This window comes from Mauremys mutica, chromosome 13 (assembly GCF_020497125.1).
Source record: "Mauremys mutica isolate MM-2020 ecotype Southern chromosome 13, ASM2049712v1, whole genome shotgun sequence".
Lineage (NCBI taxonomy): Eukaryota > Metazoa > Chordata > Testudines > Geoemydidae > Mauremys > Mauremys mutica.
The window spans coordinates 9,927,035-9,943,327 of record NC_059084.1 but is presented as its reverse complement, the minus strand read 5'-3'; the positions used below and the strand labels follow the sequence as shown (position 1 = coordinate 9,943,327).

Sequence of the window (16,293 nt, the reverse complement as noted above, 5' to 3'; positions counted from 1 at the left end):
ACATCTATATGTACTTTTACAAAACATTTTTAGTCAATGACAAATTCCAGCTGAAAGCTAATACCATAAGTAAATAGATACAACTTTAAAAATGCCATTTGATCTCCTTTTCATGTGCTAAAGAAAGTATGCTCAAATTCTGTGTCTGGGTATGTACAACACAGCTCCTATTAATTGCTATAGAAGTCCTATGTACACATGCAAATCCAAAACATGACGCTTGCTTCAGTTTTAATTGCAAATTACTCCTTTTTTCTATGTCAATTAAATAAACCTTTTAAAATGACCCCTTGTTAATAAATATTCCTAATTTATTATGTGAAGATCCTTTTAAAATAGCACTTCTTTAAAAAGCTTTCTGTAAATATGCAATTGTCAAAACTTCCCATTAGTGAAAAGTAATCTTAATATAAACAAACATTTTCAAAATATATGAATTTACGATATTAGAATTTTCTCCCTTCTGACAGAAACAGTGTCTGCAATCCTCTGCGAACATTAAGCAGCTCCTCTTCATGCTATGGTAGAACAGTATCACATTTATTATACACTTTAAAACAAACTTTTTAAAAGTATCACAGAATTCAGACAGATATTGCAACATGAAAATGATCTTTTTCCTTCTTGTGCTAATATTAACTGTATTAAAACACAAATGAGGCACTACATAAGCATAAAACTAAAAGAGTATATACCTATATCACTTTTAATGTATTAAAAGTTAAGCATTGTTTTAATGATACTACACCTTTACCCCGATATAACACTGTCCTCGGGAGCCAAAAAATCTTACCGCGTTATAGGTGAAACTGTGTTATATCGAACTTGCTTTGATCTGCTGGAGCGCGCAACCCCGCCGCCCTGGAGTGCTGCTTTACCGTGTTATATCCAAATTTGTGTTATATCAGGTCGCGTTATATCGGGACATAAGTGTATTTATTAGTATTTCCATTTTTGCTTCAAATGACAGTGTACTAGATATTGCATCTTGAAAAGAACTTTTTAAAAAGTGAATGTGCAGATAATGATGTTCTTTTAGGAAAGCATACAAAACCAAATTGAGACAAAATAACATTATTTACCATTTCTTTAAGAAGCTTCTCTTGAAGCCCTTTCATATCTTCTTTCATTAGATCCATCTATAAAAATTGGCAACATATGTCATATACACACACGTTTTCTTTTCACAATTGACAATACATTTTAATGAAGACAATTATTTCCTCAAATTAAATGTAAAATCAGATTGTACTAATGCTCAGTCTTTCCATTGGTCAAAATAAGGCTGTCCAGGAAACTGGTGGGAAATATTAATCTTTTTAGGGCAGAAGCACCTAGGTACTATGGCATCTACTCCAAATTCTCACATTAGCATCAGCTTGGGTGCCACAAGTATGCAAACATGAAATTTTACATCTTCTCTATTGCACTCAGACAACTTTTCCCCTCAGATTGGCTGAGACAGGGGTTTAGGGATTGATCCTTCAAGGAGCAAGCATTTATGCAACAAAGCACTTAAACAACTTAATTTTAAATACATACGTAGTTCCACTTACTTCAATGGGATTACATACATGAGTAAAGATAAGCACATACTTAAATGTTTTCAAGATCAGGGCCCTAGATATGATTGAGTCTCAACCAATTCTATCTACATATAGCAAAGATGTTGAATAAAGGGAAACATCTAGAGATCCCCCTTTATTGAGGAAGCATAGCAGCCCTTTGTCAAAGGGGTTAACAACTTAAAGGTAATTCTGGATCTTCCAGATCTTTCATTATTTCGGAGACCTTGTGTGACCTTTGTAGCCACAAGTGACATTTTTTCATCTGTTTGTGAGTACCCATTTCTCTCCAATATGGATATTGTCATTTATGATTTTCAGATTAGATTATTGTAATGGTCTCTATATAGATTTCAAGATTAGCCCCACTCAGGAGGTACACCTAGTGCACAATACAGTGTCCTGTTCACTGAGCAGTGTTGGTTACAAGGAACATATTACACCAGTACTCCAAAAGACTGCAATTACTTACTGCTCACTCCCTCCCTGGTGAAATTCAAGATATTAATTATATTCCCCAAAGAACTACAAGTTTGGGTGCCTTAAGCTAGAGGTGCTTGCTGTTTTCTTAATTGTGAGGCAGGAAAAAACTTGAGGAAGAGGGAAAAACTGAGAGGACAGTTGCCAAACTGCTTGTTTCCAATTGGTTCTTTCCTGCATAACTGAAATACTAGGAAGTAAAGCTGCAGAATATAATATAAACTATACTGCCTGGCCATGAAATTTCTGCCTTGATTATCAAGTTAAATGTTCATCTCTTCTAAAAGGGCAAAATTAGGCCCTTAATGTCGCACAAGTTATGGTCAAATTAACGAAAAAAGTTATTAAAAAGTATCTAGAGGACATTAGTATAATGCTGAAGGTAAAGACTTGGCCTATAATGTAAGAAATAAAAAGAAAACTAAAGAGAACAAATGTCATACCTCAGAAGTAAAAATATTTTCTTCATAGTTAACACTGTGGGAGATGTGCTTTTCAAATGAAGTTTTAAGAATCTGAATCCTAACAACAACAAAAATGCAAATTAAAGATCTTTGCCGTATATGAAAATCCCACAAAGATCTTGAATAGGGCAATTCAACTTTTAGTCTAACATACTATATAAAAACATTGATGACCATTATTATCCCTATTAGTGTAATATTGCACTAGACTTTGGCAGAAAATTATGTGGATAACAATATTATTTATTAATGTTTTCATATACAGCACTTTTCATCCATAGATTTCAATATGTTTTACATATAAATGAGCAAGGATTATTATCCTCATTTTACAGATGAGGAAACGAAGGTTGTAGAGCATTAAGTTACTTGGCTCAAAGTCATATATTGAGTAAACTGCAGAGCCATGAATAGAATCCAGGTCTCATAACAACATTAACAAACCCCACTAACCTCCGCTGTTCATTTTTCTTGCATGCACCAAACGTAAGTGCATGTTTTTTCCAAAAGTTCTAAAAGAAATATAATAATTAACTGAACCAGTAAGAAATTAATCCACAGAATGTAGGACTTTTTAAAAAAAAATAGGTTTCTCCTGTTCCCAAATAACCTATAATGAGATTGAGAACAGAATGATTAGGCATTCTACAATAGCCCATATCCTCAGGTGTTTTAAAAAATTAAAGACTCAGTGAGGCAGGATCAAACAGTAAAGCACTCACCTTTAACTCAACCAGCAATTTCAGCCCATATTTCCCAAAAATCTATTGTGAATGGCTGTTTCCCCTACTGGCAAATAGAAGGCCTGAGACACTTTGATCAGACATTCTAAATAGGGTTCAATGTGGTTAAAATGAGACTAAATTTGTTCTAATGTGTGATTTAAGTTTGATTTTAAGCTCTTTCCAGAGTAAAAACCTATTGTATTATTCTACTCTGTCTTCACCTTAATATTAATATTCTTAATGCTACTTTTACATTAGAGCTAGCAGCAGACTCACCAAGTCCAAGGTGAGCCATTTTGATACTAAATAAGTTTACATCTGAGTTAACTAAGGCCTATGGAGGCTAGGTGTTTATTTAGAATACACAGTAATTCAATTTCAAAGGCTGGATTTGTTTGCCTGAAACATCCTAACCACTTAGTAGTGTTGATCATGCTGGGAAAGGATTAGCCTTACACAGTGAGACAGGTGGCTTCTTTATGGAGGTGGGAGTGGTTCTCTCTAGAGCAGGGGTCAGCAACTTTTCAGAAGTGGTGTGCCGAGTCTTCATTTATTCACTCTAATTTAAGGTTTCGCGTGCCAGTAATACATTTTAACGTTTTTAGAAGGTCTCTTTCTATAAGTCTATAGTATATAACTAAACTATTGTTGTATGTAAAGTAAACAAACATTTTAAAAACCTTAAGAAACTTTATTTAAAATTAAATTAAAATGCAGAGCCCTCCGGACTGGTGGCCAGGACCCGGGCAGCCTGAGTGCCACTGAAAAATCAGCTTGCATGCCACCTTCGGCATGTGTGCCATAGGTTGCCTACCCCTGCTCTAGAGAGTCAATCTGGAATTGGGACTGAGCAACTAAGTGCATAACAGTAGCTAAGCTTAAAAAGGACTGAATAAACTATTTGTAATTTGACTGTTAATTTCTCTGAAAATAAAAATAAAGCCAAATGCCAGGAAGATGGTAATTTTTTTTACTTTACACAAAATATTTAGCTTTTTTTTTATAGCAAGTTGTAAAACACATCTTCTCAGAGCCATTAGTAATGGTCCACAGATAAATGCCAAATTAAAAAAAGGGAAAAATCCAATATTTTTAGAAAACAGATTTTTTTCCAGTAAATAATTTAAATACAAACCAATAATTCTTTCTCCATGTTTTTCAAAGATTGGGAATCTTTTTCAAAATTCTCAAGTTCCTCTACGATGGTGAAATGAAATTTGTCCAGCTGCTTGATCCTACCAAAACAGAAATAAACTAAAAATAAAAAAGCATTTATGTCATTCAAATAAGTTTTTGAATAAGTATTCTGCTACAGACCTGCATTCATGCAACTGACAACTCATTGTTGTCAAATGCTGCTGAGCTGTTTTCAAGGACTGCTTGGTAAAGTGATCCATTCTTCTTGAGCGGCTCTAGAAAGATACGCATTAAGATACTTTCAGTTTAATTGACTAACTCAGAAAAGAATGATAAAATACTGTATTATAAAACATAACCATAGTAATTACTTATATATCATAGGTTACAGTGGACAAAAGTCAACATTAACCTTCATATCAGGGACATTCCTTTTGCTTTCCCTTGAAAATGCACCAAAATTTAGTTGATTATAAAAGTCTCTGAAAAATCACTGTTTGCATATACTTACTAGAGATTAGTTAGAGGCTGACAGCAAAATTCTACAAGCATTCTATCGTCACTGAGCATGCTCCACCTCGAGAGCTCACTGAGCATGCTGTAGCCTAGACTGAGCAGGTCTTTTCTTCTGTTTGTTCATGTCAGGGGCTGCTGCAGACCAGATTTGAGAGTAGGGAGACCCTCTCTCCTATGCTCTCAATGCTCCCTGCATTGCCCAAGTGAGTAGAAAAGGAGGAAGTAGCAGGACTTGAATGCAGAGAAGGCGCTACAGGGCAGCAGAAGGTTGGAATTGGAGAAGGAGGAACAAGGACAGGCTGGGAGGGGACAAGAGCAGAGAGGGACAGACACATGGGACACAAGCTGGAGGAAGACATACTAGGGGACACCGGGACAAAAGGGTCTAATCACTGGAACATACTCCCCTCTAGAACCCGGAATGGAAGTCAGGATTCAGTCTGAACATTCCTCTGTTGTCAGCAAACATTGTGAAATTCACTGGCAAAGTGTCTCTCATTTCCCTCTAGTAAGTATCAACTACTCCATAACTCACAGAGGTCTTTGCTGTGGATTTAAAGGTTCCAACTCTGTTGATGGACCCATATGTAGGATAAACACAATTCCGCATAATGGAATTTGTTTTTTCATTTTGTGTTTTTAAAAAGCTAGGAAATTACATTAGGAAAAAAAAAACTATGTAACCTGAACATTGTTTTATCAAAGTCAAGTCATGCCAGAATTGAGATTTCCTGACGAACCTTAATTTGCCTGTCCTATGCATATATATTATGATACAATCTTTATTACATGATCACATACAATTTTTTCCACAGGACCCATGCTTCATTCAATGCACAGGATGAACAGAATTCAGGCAGTGAAACAAGGTTGTTGAAATATACGAGGTTGCTGTCTATATGGACAACTGTCCATCAATCTCCCTTCAGCATATTGGGGATAACAACATTACCTCAGCCAGGTGTATTGTGAAGATAAATGCATGAATGTTTCTGAAGCACACGGATGCAACAGTGATGAGTGCCAAAAAAACAAAAAAAACAAACAGATCCAGAAGAAATTAATAATTCTGAATGCTGGGCAGGGTTTGAATGGTATGTAGTAAAGGTAAAAGACGGTTACTCACCTGTAGTAACTGTTGTTCTTCGAGATGTGTTGCTCCTATCCATTCCAGTTAGGTGTGCGCGCCGCGCGTGCACGGAATCTCGGAAATTTTTTACCCTAGCAACTCCGGCGGGCCGGCTGGGCGCCCCCTGGGAGTGACGCCGCTATGGCGCTGAACATATACCCCAGCCGGCCCGTCCGCTCCTCAGTTCCTTCTTGCCGGCTACTCCGACAGTGGGGAAGGAGGGCGGGTCTGGAATGGATAGGAGCAACACATCTCGAAGAACAACAGTTACTACAGGTGAGTAACCGTCTTTTCTTCTTCGAGTGATTGCTCCTATGCATTCCAGTTAGGTGATTCCCAAGCCTTACCTAGGCGGTGGGGTCGGAGTGAGACGTGGCGGAGTGTAATACCGCGGAGCCGAAGGCTGCGTCGTCTCGAGACTGTTGCACCAACGCGTAGTGGGAGGCGAAGGTGTGGACAGAAGACCAGGTGGCCGCTCGACAGATGTCCTGGATCGGAACATGGGCCAGGAAGGCAGCCGACGAGGCGTGCGCCCTCATCGAGTGGGCGGTGAGTCGGCACGGGGGGACGCGAGCAAGCTCGTAGCAGGTCCGAATGCATGCTGTAACCCATGAGGAAATCCGCTGGGAGGATATCGGCTCGCCTTTCATGCAGTCAGCCACCGCTACGAACAGCTGGGGCGAATGGCGGAAGGGCTTGGTCCGCTCCATGTAGAAAGCGAGCGCCCTGCGGACGTCGAGGGTATGTAGCTGTTGTTCCCGAGGCGAGGCGTGTGGCTTCGGGAAGAACACCGGGAGGAAGATCTCCTGGTTGAGATGGAATGCTGACACTACCTTCGGGAGAAAGGCCGGATGAGGGCGAAGCTGCACCTTGTCCCCATGGAAGACGGTGTATGGCGGGCTAACCGTCAGAGCGCGGAGCTCAGAAACTCGTCTTGCTGATGTAATGGCGACGAGGAAGGCCGTCTTCCAGGAGAGGTAGAGCAAGGAGCACGTGGCCAAGGGCTCGAAGGGGGGACCCATCAGCTTGGCCAGCACAAGGTTCAAATCCCAGGTCGGGGTAGGCCGCCGCACCGGCGGGTACAAGCGGTCCAGGCCTTTGAGAAAGCGGGAAACCATCTGGTTCGAGAAGATGGACCGACCTTCTACGGATGGACGAAAAGCGGACACTGCCGCCAGGTGAACTCTCAAGGAGGAGACCGCAAGACCTTGCTCCTTAAGGTACCAGAGGTAGTCCAGGATGGCAGGGACCGGGACTACAAACGGATTGAGACCTCGTTGGTCACACCAGAGTGCGAATCTCTTCCATTTCGCTAGGTAAGTGGAGCGAGTGGAAGGCTTCCGGCTCTCAAGTAGGACCTGCTGGACTGCTGCAGAACAGCCCCGCTCCGCGTGGGTCAACCACTCGGGTACCAAGCTGTGAGATGGAGGGACTGCTGGTTCGGATGGCGGAGTCTGCCGAAGTCCTGGGTGATAAGGTCCGGCCACAACAGAAGGGGGATGGGTTCCCGAACGGAGAGCTCGAGCAGCAGGGTGAACCAGTGCTGCCTCGGCCAGGCCGGCGCTACGAGTATGATGGTGGCTCTGTCCCTCCGAAGCTTCAGGAGCACTCGGTGCACGAGTGGGAATGGAGGGAAGGCGCAGAGGAGACGAGCCGTCCAAGGGTAAAGGAAGGCGTCCGACAGGGAGCCTGGCGAGCGACCCTGGTATGAGCAAAACAGGTGACACTTCCTGTTCTCCCTGGAGGCGAATAGGTCTACTTGGGGAAATCCCCACCTCCGGAAGATTGTGTGGACGACATCTGGACGGAGGGACCATTCGTGGGAGAGGAACGACCTGCTGAGATGGTCGGCCAGCGTGTTCTGTACTCCCGGAAGAAAGGACGCTTCCAGGTGAATGGAGTGGGTGACGCAGAAGTCCCACAGGAGCATCGCCTCCTTGCAGAGGAGGGAGGATCGGGCTCCGCCCTGTTTGTTCACGTAGAACATTGCTGTTGTATTGTCTGTGAACACTGTCACACAGCGGCCTTGCAGGCGAGCGCAGAAGGTGCGACAGGCCAGACGGATCGCTCGCAGCTCGCGGACATTGATGTGCAGGGCGAGCTCCTGCGGCGACCACAGACCTTGGGTGTGAAGATCGCCCAGGTGAGCTCCCCAACCGAGCGCTGAGGCATACGTAGTCAGAGTAGCGGATGGGCGAGGAGGGTGGAACGGGACTCCTGCACAGACGACCTCCGGGTCGAGCCACCAGCGGAGGGACTCGAGGGTCGTCCTGGTGACCATGACCACCATGTCGATGGGGTCTCGATGAGGCCGGTACACCGACGCGAGCCAAGACTGGAACGGGCGGAGGTGGAGCCGCGCGTACGCTGTGACATATGTGCAGGAAGCCATGTGGCCCAGGAGGCGGAGGCAGGAGCGCACCGTCGTGGTTGGGAAGATGACGAGGTCCCGGATGATGGAGACCATCGTCTGGTGTCGAGCGCGAGGGAGACAGGCCCTGGCCACCGTGGAGTCGAGGACTGCTCCGATGAACTCCACTCGCTGTGCCGGGATCAATGTGGACTTCTCAGCGTTGATGAGAAGACCGAGTCGCTGAAAGAGAGCCAGGATTTCTGCCATCTGGTCCATTACGAGTTGTCGGGACTGACCTCGAACCAGCCAGTCGTCGAGATACGGGTAGACGTGTATCTGACGACGTCGGAGGGCTGCGGCCACTACCGCCATGCATTTGGTAAATACCCTTGGGGCGGTGGAGAGACCGAAAGGCAACACGGCGAACTGGTAGTGGGTGTTGTTCACCACAAACCGGAGGTAACGACGATGGGGAGGATAGATTGCGACATGGAAGTAGGCGTCCTTCATGTCGAGGGCGGCAAACCAATCTCCCGGATCCAGAGAGAGAATGATGGTCCCCAAGGTGACCATGGGAAACTTGGGCTTGAGCAGGTACTTGTTCAGCTCGCGAAGGTCCAGGATAGGACGTAGCCCCCCTTTCGCTTTGGGGATTAGAAAATAACGGGAATAGAATCCCCTGCCCCGCCTGTCTTGAGGCACTGCTTCTATGGCACCCACGCTCAACAGAGTGTGAACCTCTTGTAAGAGGACTTGCTCGTGAGAGGGGTCCCTGAAGAGGGACAGGGAGGGTGGGTGGGAAGGTGGGGGCGAAACAAATTGCAGGCGGTATCCCGACTGGACCGTTTGAAGCACCCAGTTGTCTGATGTTACTTGGGACCACGCCGAAAAGAAATGGGAAAGGCGGTTGTAAAATAACGGGGAAGGATCCGGTAGGGAGAGTGATGGGCCGTCCTCGAGCGTCCCATCAAAAGGCCTGCTTGGCCCCCTGAGGGGCCTTGGACGAGGCCTGGCCCTGGTTATGGCGGTTGCCTGAAGGACGACGGCGATTTTGGGCCGGTCGCCGGCTATTGTATGGCCGATATCGGGACTGGTAGACGGGTCGGGAGGGCTGCTGACGGAAGGACCTGCGCTGCGTTGCCGGCGTATGCATGCCGAGAGTACGTATCGCAATACGTCCGTCCTTCAAAGTTTGGATTCGAGAATCCGTCTTTTCGGAGAAAAGACCCTTTGTGTCAAAGGGTAGGTCCTGTAGCGTGTATTGGACCTCCGGCGGCAGGGTGGAAGACTGCAGCCAAGCGATGCGCCGCATCGTCACGCCGGAGGCCAAGGTCCTAGCACTTGAGTCCGCAGCGTCGAGGGCGGCCGTGATGGAGGATCTAGACGACCTCCTTCCCTCCTCCAACATCGCCGCGAACTCCTGTCGGGAGGTTGTTGGCAGTAGCTCCGTAAACTTCGCCAGGGACGTCATGATATTGAAGACGTACCTGGCGAGGAGGACCATCTGATTGGCTATCCGCATTTGCAGACCGCCAGCGGAATAGACCTTTCGGCCTAGCAGGTCCATACGCCGCGCGTCCCTCGATTTGGGTGCAGGGGCCGGTTGGCCGTGCCGCTCCCTATCATTAACCGATTGGACCACCAGGGAGTCCGGGGTCGGGTGCGTGTACAGATATTCATAGCCCGTGGGAGGGACAGAGTATTTGCGTTCAACCCCACGGGCTGTAGGAGGTACGGACGCAGGCATCTGCCAGAGAGTGGTGGCATTCTTTTGCATAGTCCGCACGAAAGGCAGTGCAACTCGCACTGGCACCTCTGCCCCAACTACATTTGTGATGGGGTCCTCGTCCTCCTGTACCTCCGCTATCGGCAGGGCCATAGCCGTCGCCACGCGGCGAAGGAGGTCTTGGTGTGCTTTTAAGTCTATGGGCGGAGGCTCCTTCGTCGACGCTCCGGCCACCGCTTCATCAGGCGAGGACGAGGAGAACAAGCCCTGGATGACCGGCTCCGAAGAGGGATCCGCCGCGTGCTCGGCGGGGGGGTCGGGCTGCGCGTTCTCCTGGGGTTCAGGTGGTATAGCATCCGCAGCAGGCGGCGAAGGGGCCGGTCGGCTGATCGTCACCTCTGGAACCCTGCGCTCGGACGCGAGGGGTCTTGGGGGGAAGGGCACCCCCTGCGCCTCATACTGGGCCCATGGAACCCAGAAGCCCCACGGCTGTGCCCCTTGCGGATGGCCCTGCGGGGTGGGTGGCAGGAGTCCGTAGCCCTACGTCCCAGAAGCGACCGACGCGGGACGGGATGGCCATGGCGGTGCCGAGGCGCTGACGGAGTGCGCTGCGGAGCGAGGTAGTCCGTCCCCGGAAGGCATCGAAGAGCGATGCTGGTCCGCTCGGTACCGGGATGGCGACCGGGAGTGACGTCCGTCACGGTGCCGGGAGCTCGACCGGTGCCGGGAGCTCGACCGGTGCCGGGAGCTCGACCGGGATGGAGACCTCCGGTGCCGAGAGCGCTCACGCGAGTCACGGTACCAGGACGGCGACCTCTGGCGGTGCCGACGCGATGGCGACCTGGACCTTGTGCGGCGCCGGGAGTACGACCGGTACCGCGATGACGAGCGGTACCGGGACTGCGACCGACGTTTCGACGGCGATCGGTACTGCGATGGCGAGCGGTGCCGAGATCGCGAACGACGGGACGGAGACCTGCCGTAGGACCGGGAACGAGACCGGGACCGGGTTTGCCGTCCATGTCGCCTGTCCAGAGACGGTGGCCAGGTCATTCTGGCCGGCTTTCCCGCCGACACGACAGCCCGCACCGGCGGTGCCGGGGGCCGGATGCTCGGTGCCTCTATGAGCCGAATCAGCTCACGCGCCTCAGAGAATGTCTCCGGCGTCGAAGGCAGCCGGGGCTCAACCACGGACGGTACCGGGGAGCATGGCGGCGCCGGACTCGACGGGCCTTGCGGCGCCGGAGTCAAAGGTCCGGTGCACGGCTTGTGCACGGTCACCGTGGGGGCCGCAAGCAGCGCAACTGCTTTCGCCGAGTCCTCAGCGCGAGCCTGCGCCAGTGCCTTCGCCAGCCTATGTTTTTTTGAAGGCGAAAGCGAGCGGTGCCGAGACTTCGTAGCCGCTTTTTGAGGCTTCGGTGCCGCGGAGCCTGTGTGGCTCGGTGCCGCCGGTGCGCTCTGTACCGAGGAAGCTCGCGGTGCCGGGGCGGACGGTGCCGGTGGCTGGAGCGACGCTTCCATCAAGAGCTGCTTCAAGCGGATATCCCGCTGTTTCCGAGTCCGCGGTTTAAATGTAGAACAGAGCGCACACTTATCTGTTCTGTGCCCTTCGCCCAAGCAACGGAGGCAGGCGTCGTGCGGGTCTCCGACGGGCATAGGCCTCTAGCACTCAGCGCAGGGCTTAAAGCCCGGTGCTTTGGGCATGAGCCCGCACCGGGTGAGGCAAAAGGGGAACCCCCCCCCTTTTACCTTATCTATTAACACTAACTATCTAACTAACTAACTGTAAAACTAATCACTAAACTAACTATATACAAACAACAAGCGAGAGCTAGGGTCGTGGAGGACAAAGAGCACTCCACAGTTCCAACTGGCCGTCACGGGCGGTAAGAAGGAACTGAGGAGCGGACGGGACGGCTGGGGTATATGTTCAGCGCCATAGCGGCGCCACTCCAGGGGGCGCCCAGCCGGCCCGCCGGAGTTGCTAGGGTAAAAAAGTTCCGAGATGCCGTGCACGCACGGCGCGCACACCTAACTGGAATGCATAGGAGCAATCACTCGAAGAAGAACATGAGACCACCACTGAAGGATAAAAAGAAATATTGAAGAGTTGCCACAATCCTTGAGCAGAGTCCATCCTGTGCACTGAATGAGGAAGAGGTCCTGAGGAATGATCATGTAATTAAAAGAATGTATCATAATGCATATGCAAAAAGGATGCCATATAAAGGTTGTGCAAACAACCTTTATTCTGGAATTTACTAACTTCTCAGTCTTTGACATAACGAACTTAACATTCTTTTCATATTTATTCTTGTATGCAATAATATATAAGGTAGTTCTGTTAATGATGTTTCTAGTTAAGAGTATCATGTATGAGAATGAATGAATGAAAGAAACTGTATATTTTTCTATACACATATATGCCTTACTTGAATTTTCCTAGTAAATTCCTTATGGAGCTTCTGACCTATCCCTATATTTGAACAACCAGGGTCCCAGACCTCTCCATCCAAAACAGACAGCTCATTTACAGACACAGTAGATATGCTCTCGGACACTGAAAATTTTTAAAAGATCATATGTAAAGTTAGCGAAGTAGGAACATATTAATGTATCATCTGTACAATATAAGTTATTGCAGTTCTGATGGCTGGGTTTATAAATCCCAAGACTAGGGCTCATATCTACTTCAATTGCATCCAGTTTAATTTCAGAAACTAAACTCCTGACCTTCTATATATTTTACTAACCACTTTGTCTTTAACAGATTTCATTTGTATATGTTTGATCTGTTTTTTATTTATTATTATCTGTTTCTTTCTAATTTTTTTAAACATGTTACGTTTTGCATGAGATATTATTTACCAGATATTTGAAATCTATAATTATTAAATATACTATTTAGAAATTTGGTGAAAAGCTTATTATCCACCCAGTCACTAAAACATCTCGAGATTTATCAAGTACACATGTATTACATACACACACTGTCTCCCTTACCTCTTCAGTTTACAGGGGCAACACCACTCTAAATACATAAATGACATTATATCAAAACCTTAAAAAGTTGAGCATGAAAAAAGCAGGCCAATATTAGACCTTTTGAAAATCTACCCAAAAACATTGCACACATAAATTTGGCATGTCATTGTATACTTAATGTTTTAAAATGAGGACCCAAATGGGTAGATCTCTCAGAAGGTAAAATGTTATGTCCGAAGGAGATAGCCTGCATAAAGACTTCAGGATATGACCCAACCATACCTTGAATTTGCATACCACCCTTACTAATAAAGGATTTCAAAATGCTTTAAAAATGTAAACATATACCAATACAAACATAAAACAGACGTTATTTCCATCAAAGAGACTGCAACGACTTCTTGAATGAAATGCAGCTACTATTATATCGCACACAACAATTTAACATATAGCAATTTAGTAAAGAAAGTGATGACAGATTTCTTACCAGTTATTTCGTTTGTTGCAGCCCACTTCTTCCCTTTTCTGGAAAAGGAATGAGTCCTTGCACACTGCATTATGGATTTATCTAGCAGAAAGCAAGGACACAACAAATTCTATCAGCCAGTGGGGGTTTAAAAGTGCCCTCCCCAAGTCTAAGTCTTCTTTGCCTCCACTCTTATTGCAAGCATTGAATCCATGCTTCAGCTAATTCCTCTAATTTTGCGTCTTCTTCTTCAGGTCTGATGAAAGATGGTAAGGAGGAAGAAAGAAGAAGAGACAAGATAAAGCAAGAAAGGAGAACAAGCAGAAGAAGAGGGACAAAGGAGCTAGAGTGTCATCCAGCTCTAGTTCCCAGAATTCAGGACCTTCAGTTGTCTCTCTCTACTGGCCTTTGGGATGGGAGTGAGACCCTTAGGAATGTGGTCTTCTACCAGAGTATCTTATGTCCATGGGCTTGACCCCTAGGTATTCTCAATGTTAACTCCTCCTCTTCTAGGAGTCCTAGGTGAAGCTCATGGTCAGCCCTGCTCTCCCAGGCCACCAGTTTCACTGTTGTACTACTGAGCATGATGGAGCCTTTTATCTTCTACTACTTGTTTTTCCTTCCAATTAGTGCTCTTTTCCCTATTCCCAGCAAGTCTCATGCCAAGGAACTGGTTGAGGGAAGTACACAGAGTAGGGGGCACTCGTTTATCTGATATGCCTGCAGTGACTCCGAATTATTTGCCTCTTTACTTCCTAATAGGTAGAGACATAACACAGTCTATGGAGAATGTGTTTTTGTTTCAGGAAGAGGAAGAAGTGATCTCAGACAACACCTTATCAACTGGTAAACTATTACAAATTTAGATGGGCAAAATATAAACATTCAGATTCCAATTTGGAGAGAATACTGGGATGCATCTCTTCTGAAACATGCAATTAGCTCTTTATTGACCATAAGTGATCAAACTTGTTTGTTTATCCATCTGAATGATAAGAAGTCGACTGCTGTGTTTCTTGAACATTTATGTTATCAGTTAAGGAAAGAAATTTTTCCACAGCATTCTGTATCAATGTCTCAGAGAAGAACAGGTAATGCTCTTTTCTTAAATGTCTGCAATAAAAATGGAGCTTATTAAGATGTCCCAAAGTAGGGTGACCAGATAGCAAGTGTGAAAAATCAGGACTGAGGGTGGGTGGGTGGGTGGGGGGTGGTAATAGGCACCTATTTAAGAAAAAGCCCCAAATATCACGATTGTCCATATAAAATTGGGACATCTGGTCACCCTATCCTAAGGGTTTTAATTAGAATTGCAATATTATTGTTCATGGTTAAAACTTTAAGCAGTTTTCTGGTTTACATTTATTGTATGACTATAGCTCCAGCTAACCTTTATACACAGTATCATCATCTGCTTTAAATAATTTTCTAGGGAGAAGCTTTGTTTTTCTCTGTTCTTCTTCCTTCCTCATTTCCACTTCATCAGAATCACTTTCTGCATCACTGTGGTACATTCGTTTGAGATTCACTTGAACTGTAGGCCCTTTAAAGTATGACAAACATATTTAATTTCAGAGCTATAGAGAAATCAATGAATGTTGCATTTGCAAGAGGACTTGTGCACAGCCCTGGATGTTTGGTGCATTTCAATATAAGGGGCTGTTGCCACAATCACCTTCAGTGTCTTTAGGCCATATACCATGCAAAGACTCCAATGAAGCAGAAAAGGATGGATGATACGGTTAGTGTGGGTCTGCTGACATAATATACTTGGAGAACATCTGTTAAAATAAGTATGCTTCCTTTCTCCACTGGGAATTGCTTCTGCAGATTCCTTACTCCTGACAGACTGATGGGCAGAAAAACCCTCTGGAGAAAGGTTGAGTACTTAATTAAATCAAGATGAAGGGACTATTCTCACAAAAAGCACTAAATTTGGCTCCTAAATTAAGTGTGGCAATGGGGTTCCAAGGGATATAATAGCCTCCATATATATATATATATATATATGACTCCCAATTGATGCTTCTAAAGCTTAAGTGAAAAACATTCACATCTAACAGTAGCTTCCTATCAATAACAACAAAGATTAACACTAACTTTAGGAACAGAATAAACTGAGTATATATGAAAAGAGAAATACACTGGTAAAAAAATACTAAATAAAGTTTATAGGAGTTCCGTTTCCACGTGTAGGGCTTGAAGAATCGGGCCATATTTTTGTATCTAAGACAAGTTTTTCATTAACTATTTACAGATATCCAAAGAAAGTGCTTTTTCATAAGAGACACTTACATACCGGATTCATGTATGGTGCCACAGGGATCTTCACACCATGACTGTTCTCTGCTTCCACTGGAAGTGCATAATTGAGATGGAGGTACAGATTCCTTTAAAAAAAAAAAAAAAGATATATTAACAACCTCCAGAACAGTGAACCCATTTAGATAGTCTTCATCATAAATGAACATTTACATGTTTATTAAAAACTAGAAATATAAATATCAAAATACTAAGGTACAGTTACGACGAAGAAATCAGTCTGCACATGCCAGTTTTGTACTTTGGTTCGGTGGCAAAAATTTTAATAATTATTAATTCTTCAGGACTTATATTAATAGCCTACAGCTAAAAGTACAAGAAACTACCTAATTTTATTTTGTAAGTTTCTGCATGCAGAAGTGACAAGTCATTTTCTTCTTGAATTTTTTTTCCATTTTAAAAAAATTCAAGGCAAAAGCAAAGAT

The 16,293-nt window shown here is 45.3% G+C and overlaps 1 protein-coding gene and 1 long non-coding RNA gene across 5 annotated transcripts in view; one reads left to right on the top strand and one right to left on the bottom strand.

The window, feature by feature from the left end:
* SYCP2 (synaptonemal complex protein 2) overlaps window positions 1-16,293 on the bottom strand; it is a 66,175-nt gene continuing 49,882 nt past the window's right edge. For 3 of the 4 annotated variants that reach the window (XM_044986594.1, XM_044986596.1, XM_044986595.1), the window contains exons 37-46: window positions 15,846-15,936; window positions 14,937-15,089; window positions 13,568-13,648; window positions 12,528-12,655; window positions 4,552-4,646; window positions 4,370-4,469; window positions 2,963-3,021; window positions 2,489-2,567; window positions 1,083-1,139; window positions 1-518 (exon numbers count right to left, since the gene is read on the bottom strand). In XM_044986594.1, the coding sequence (XP_044842529.1) occupies window positions 447-518; window positions 1,083-1,139; window positions 2,489-2,567; window positions 2,963-3,021; window positions 4,370-4,469; window positions 4,552-4,646; window positions 12,528-12,655; window positions 13,568-13,648; window positions 14,937-15,089; window positions 15,846-15,936 (915 nt within the window). In that variant the 3' untranslated portion in view covers window positions 1-446. Of the gene's footprint in view, window positions 519-1,082; window positions 1,140-2,488; window positions 2,568-2,962; window positions 3,022-4,369; window positions 4,470-4,551; window positions 4,647-12,527; window positions 12,656-13,567; window positions 13,649-14,936; window positions 15,090-15,845; window positions 15,937-16,293 lie in introns of those variants that run through there. The other variant, XR_006573276.1, reaches the window with a different exon arrangement.
* Window positions 5,365-16,126, top strand: LOC123348900. Its single transcript, XR_006573277.1, has 3 exons — window positions 5,365-5,395; window positions 13,801-14,637; window positions 15,804-16,126. It is a non-coding gene; the product is annotated as an uncharacterized LOC123348900 (long non-coding RNA).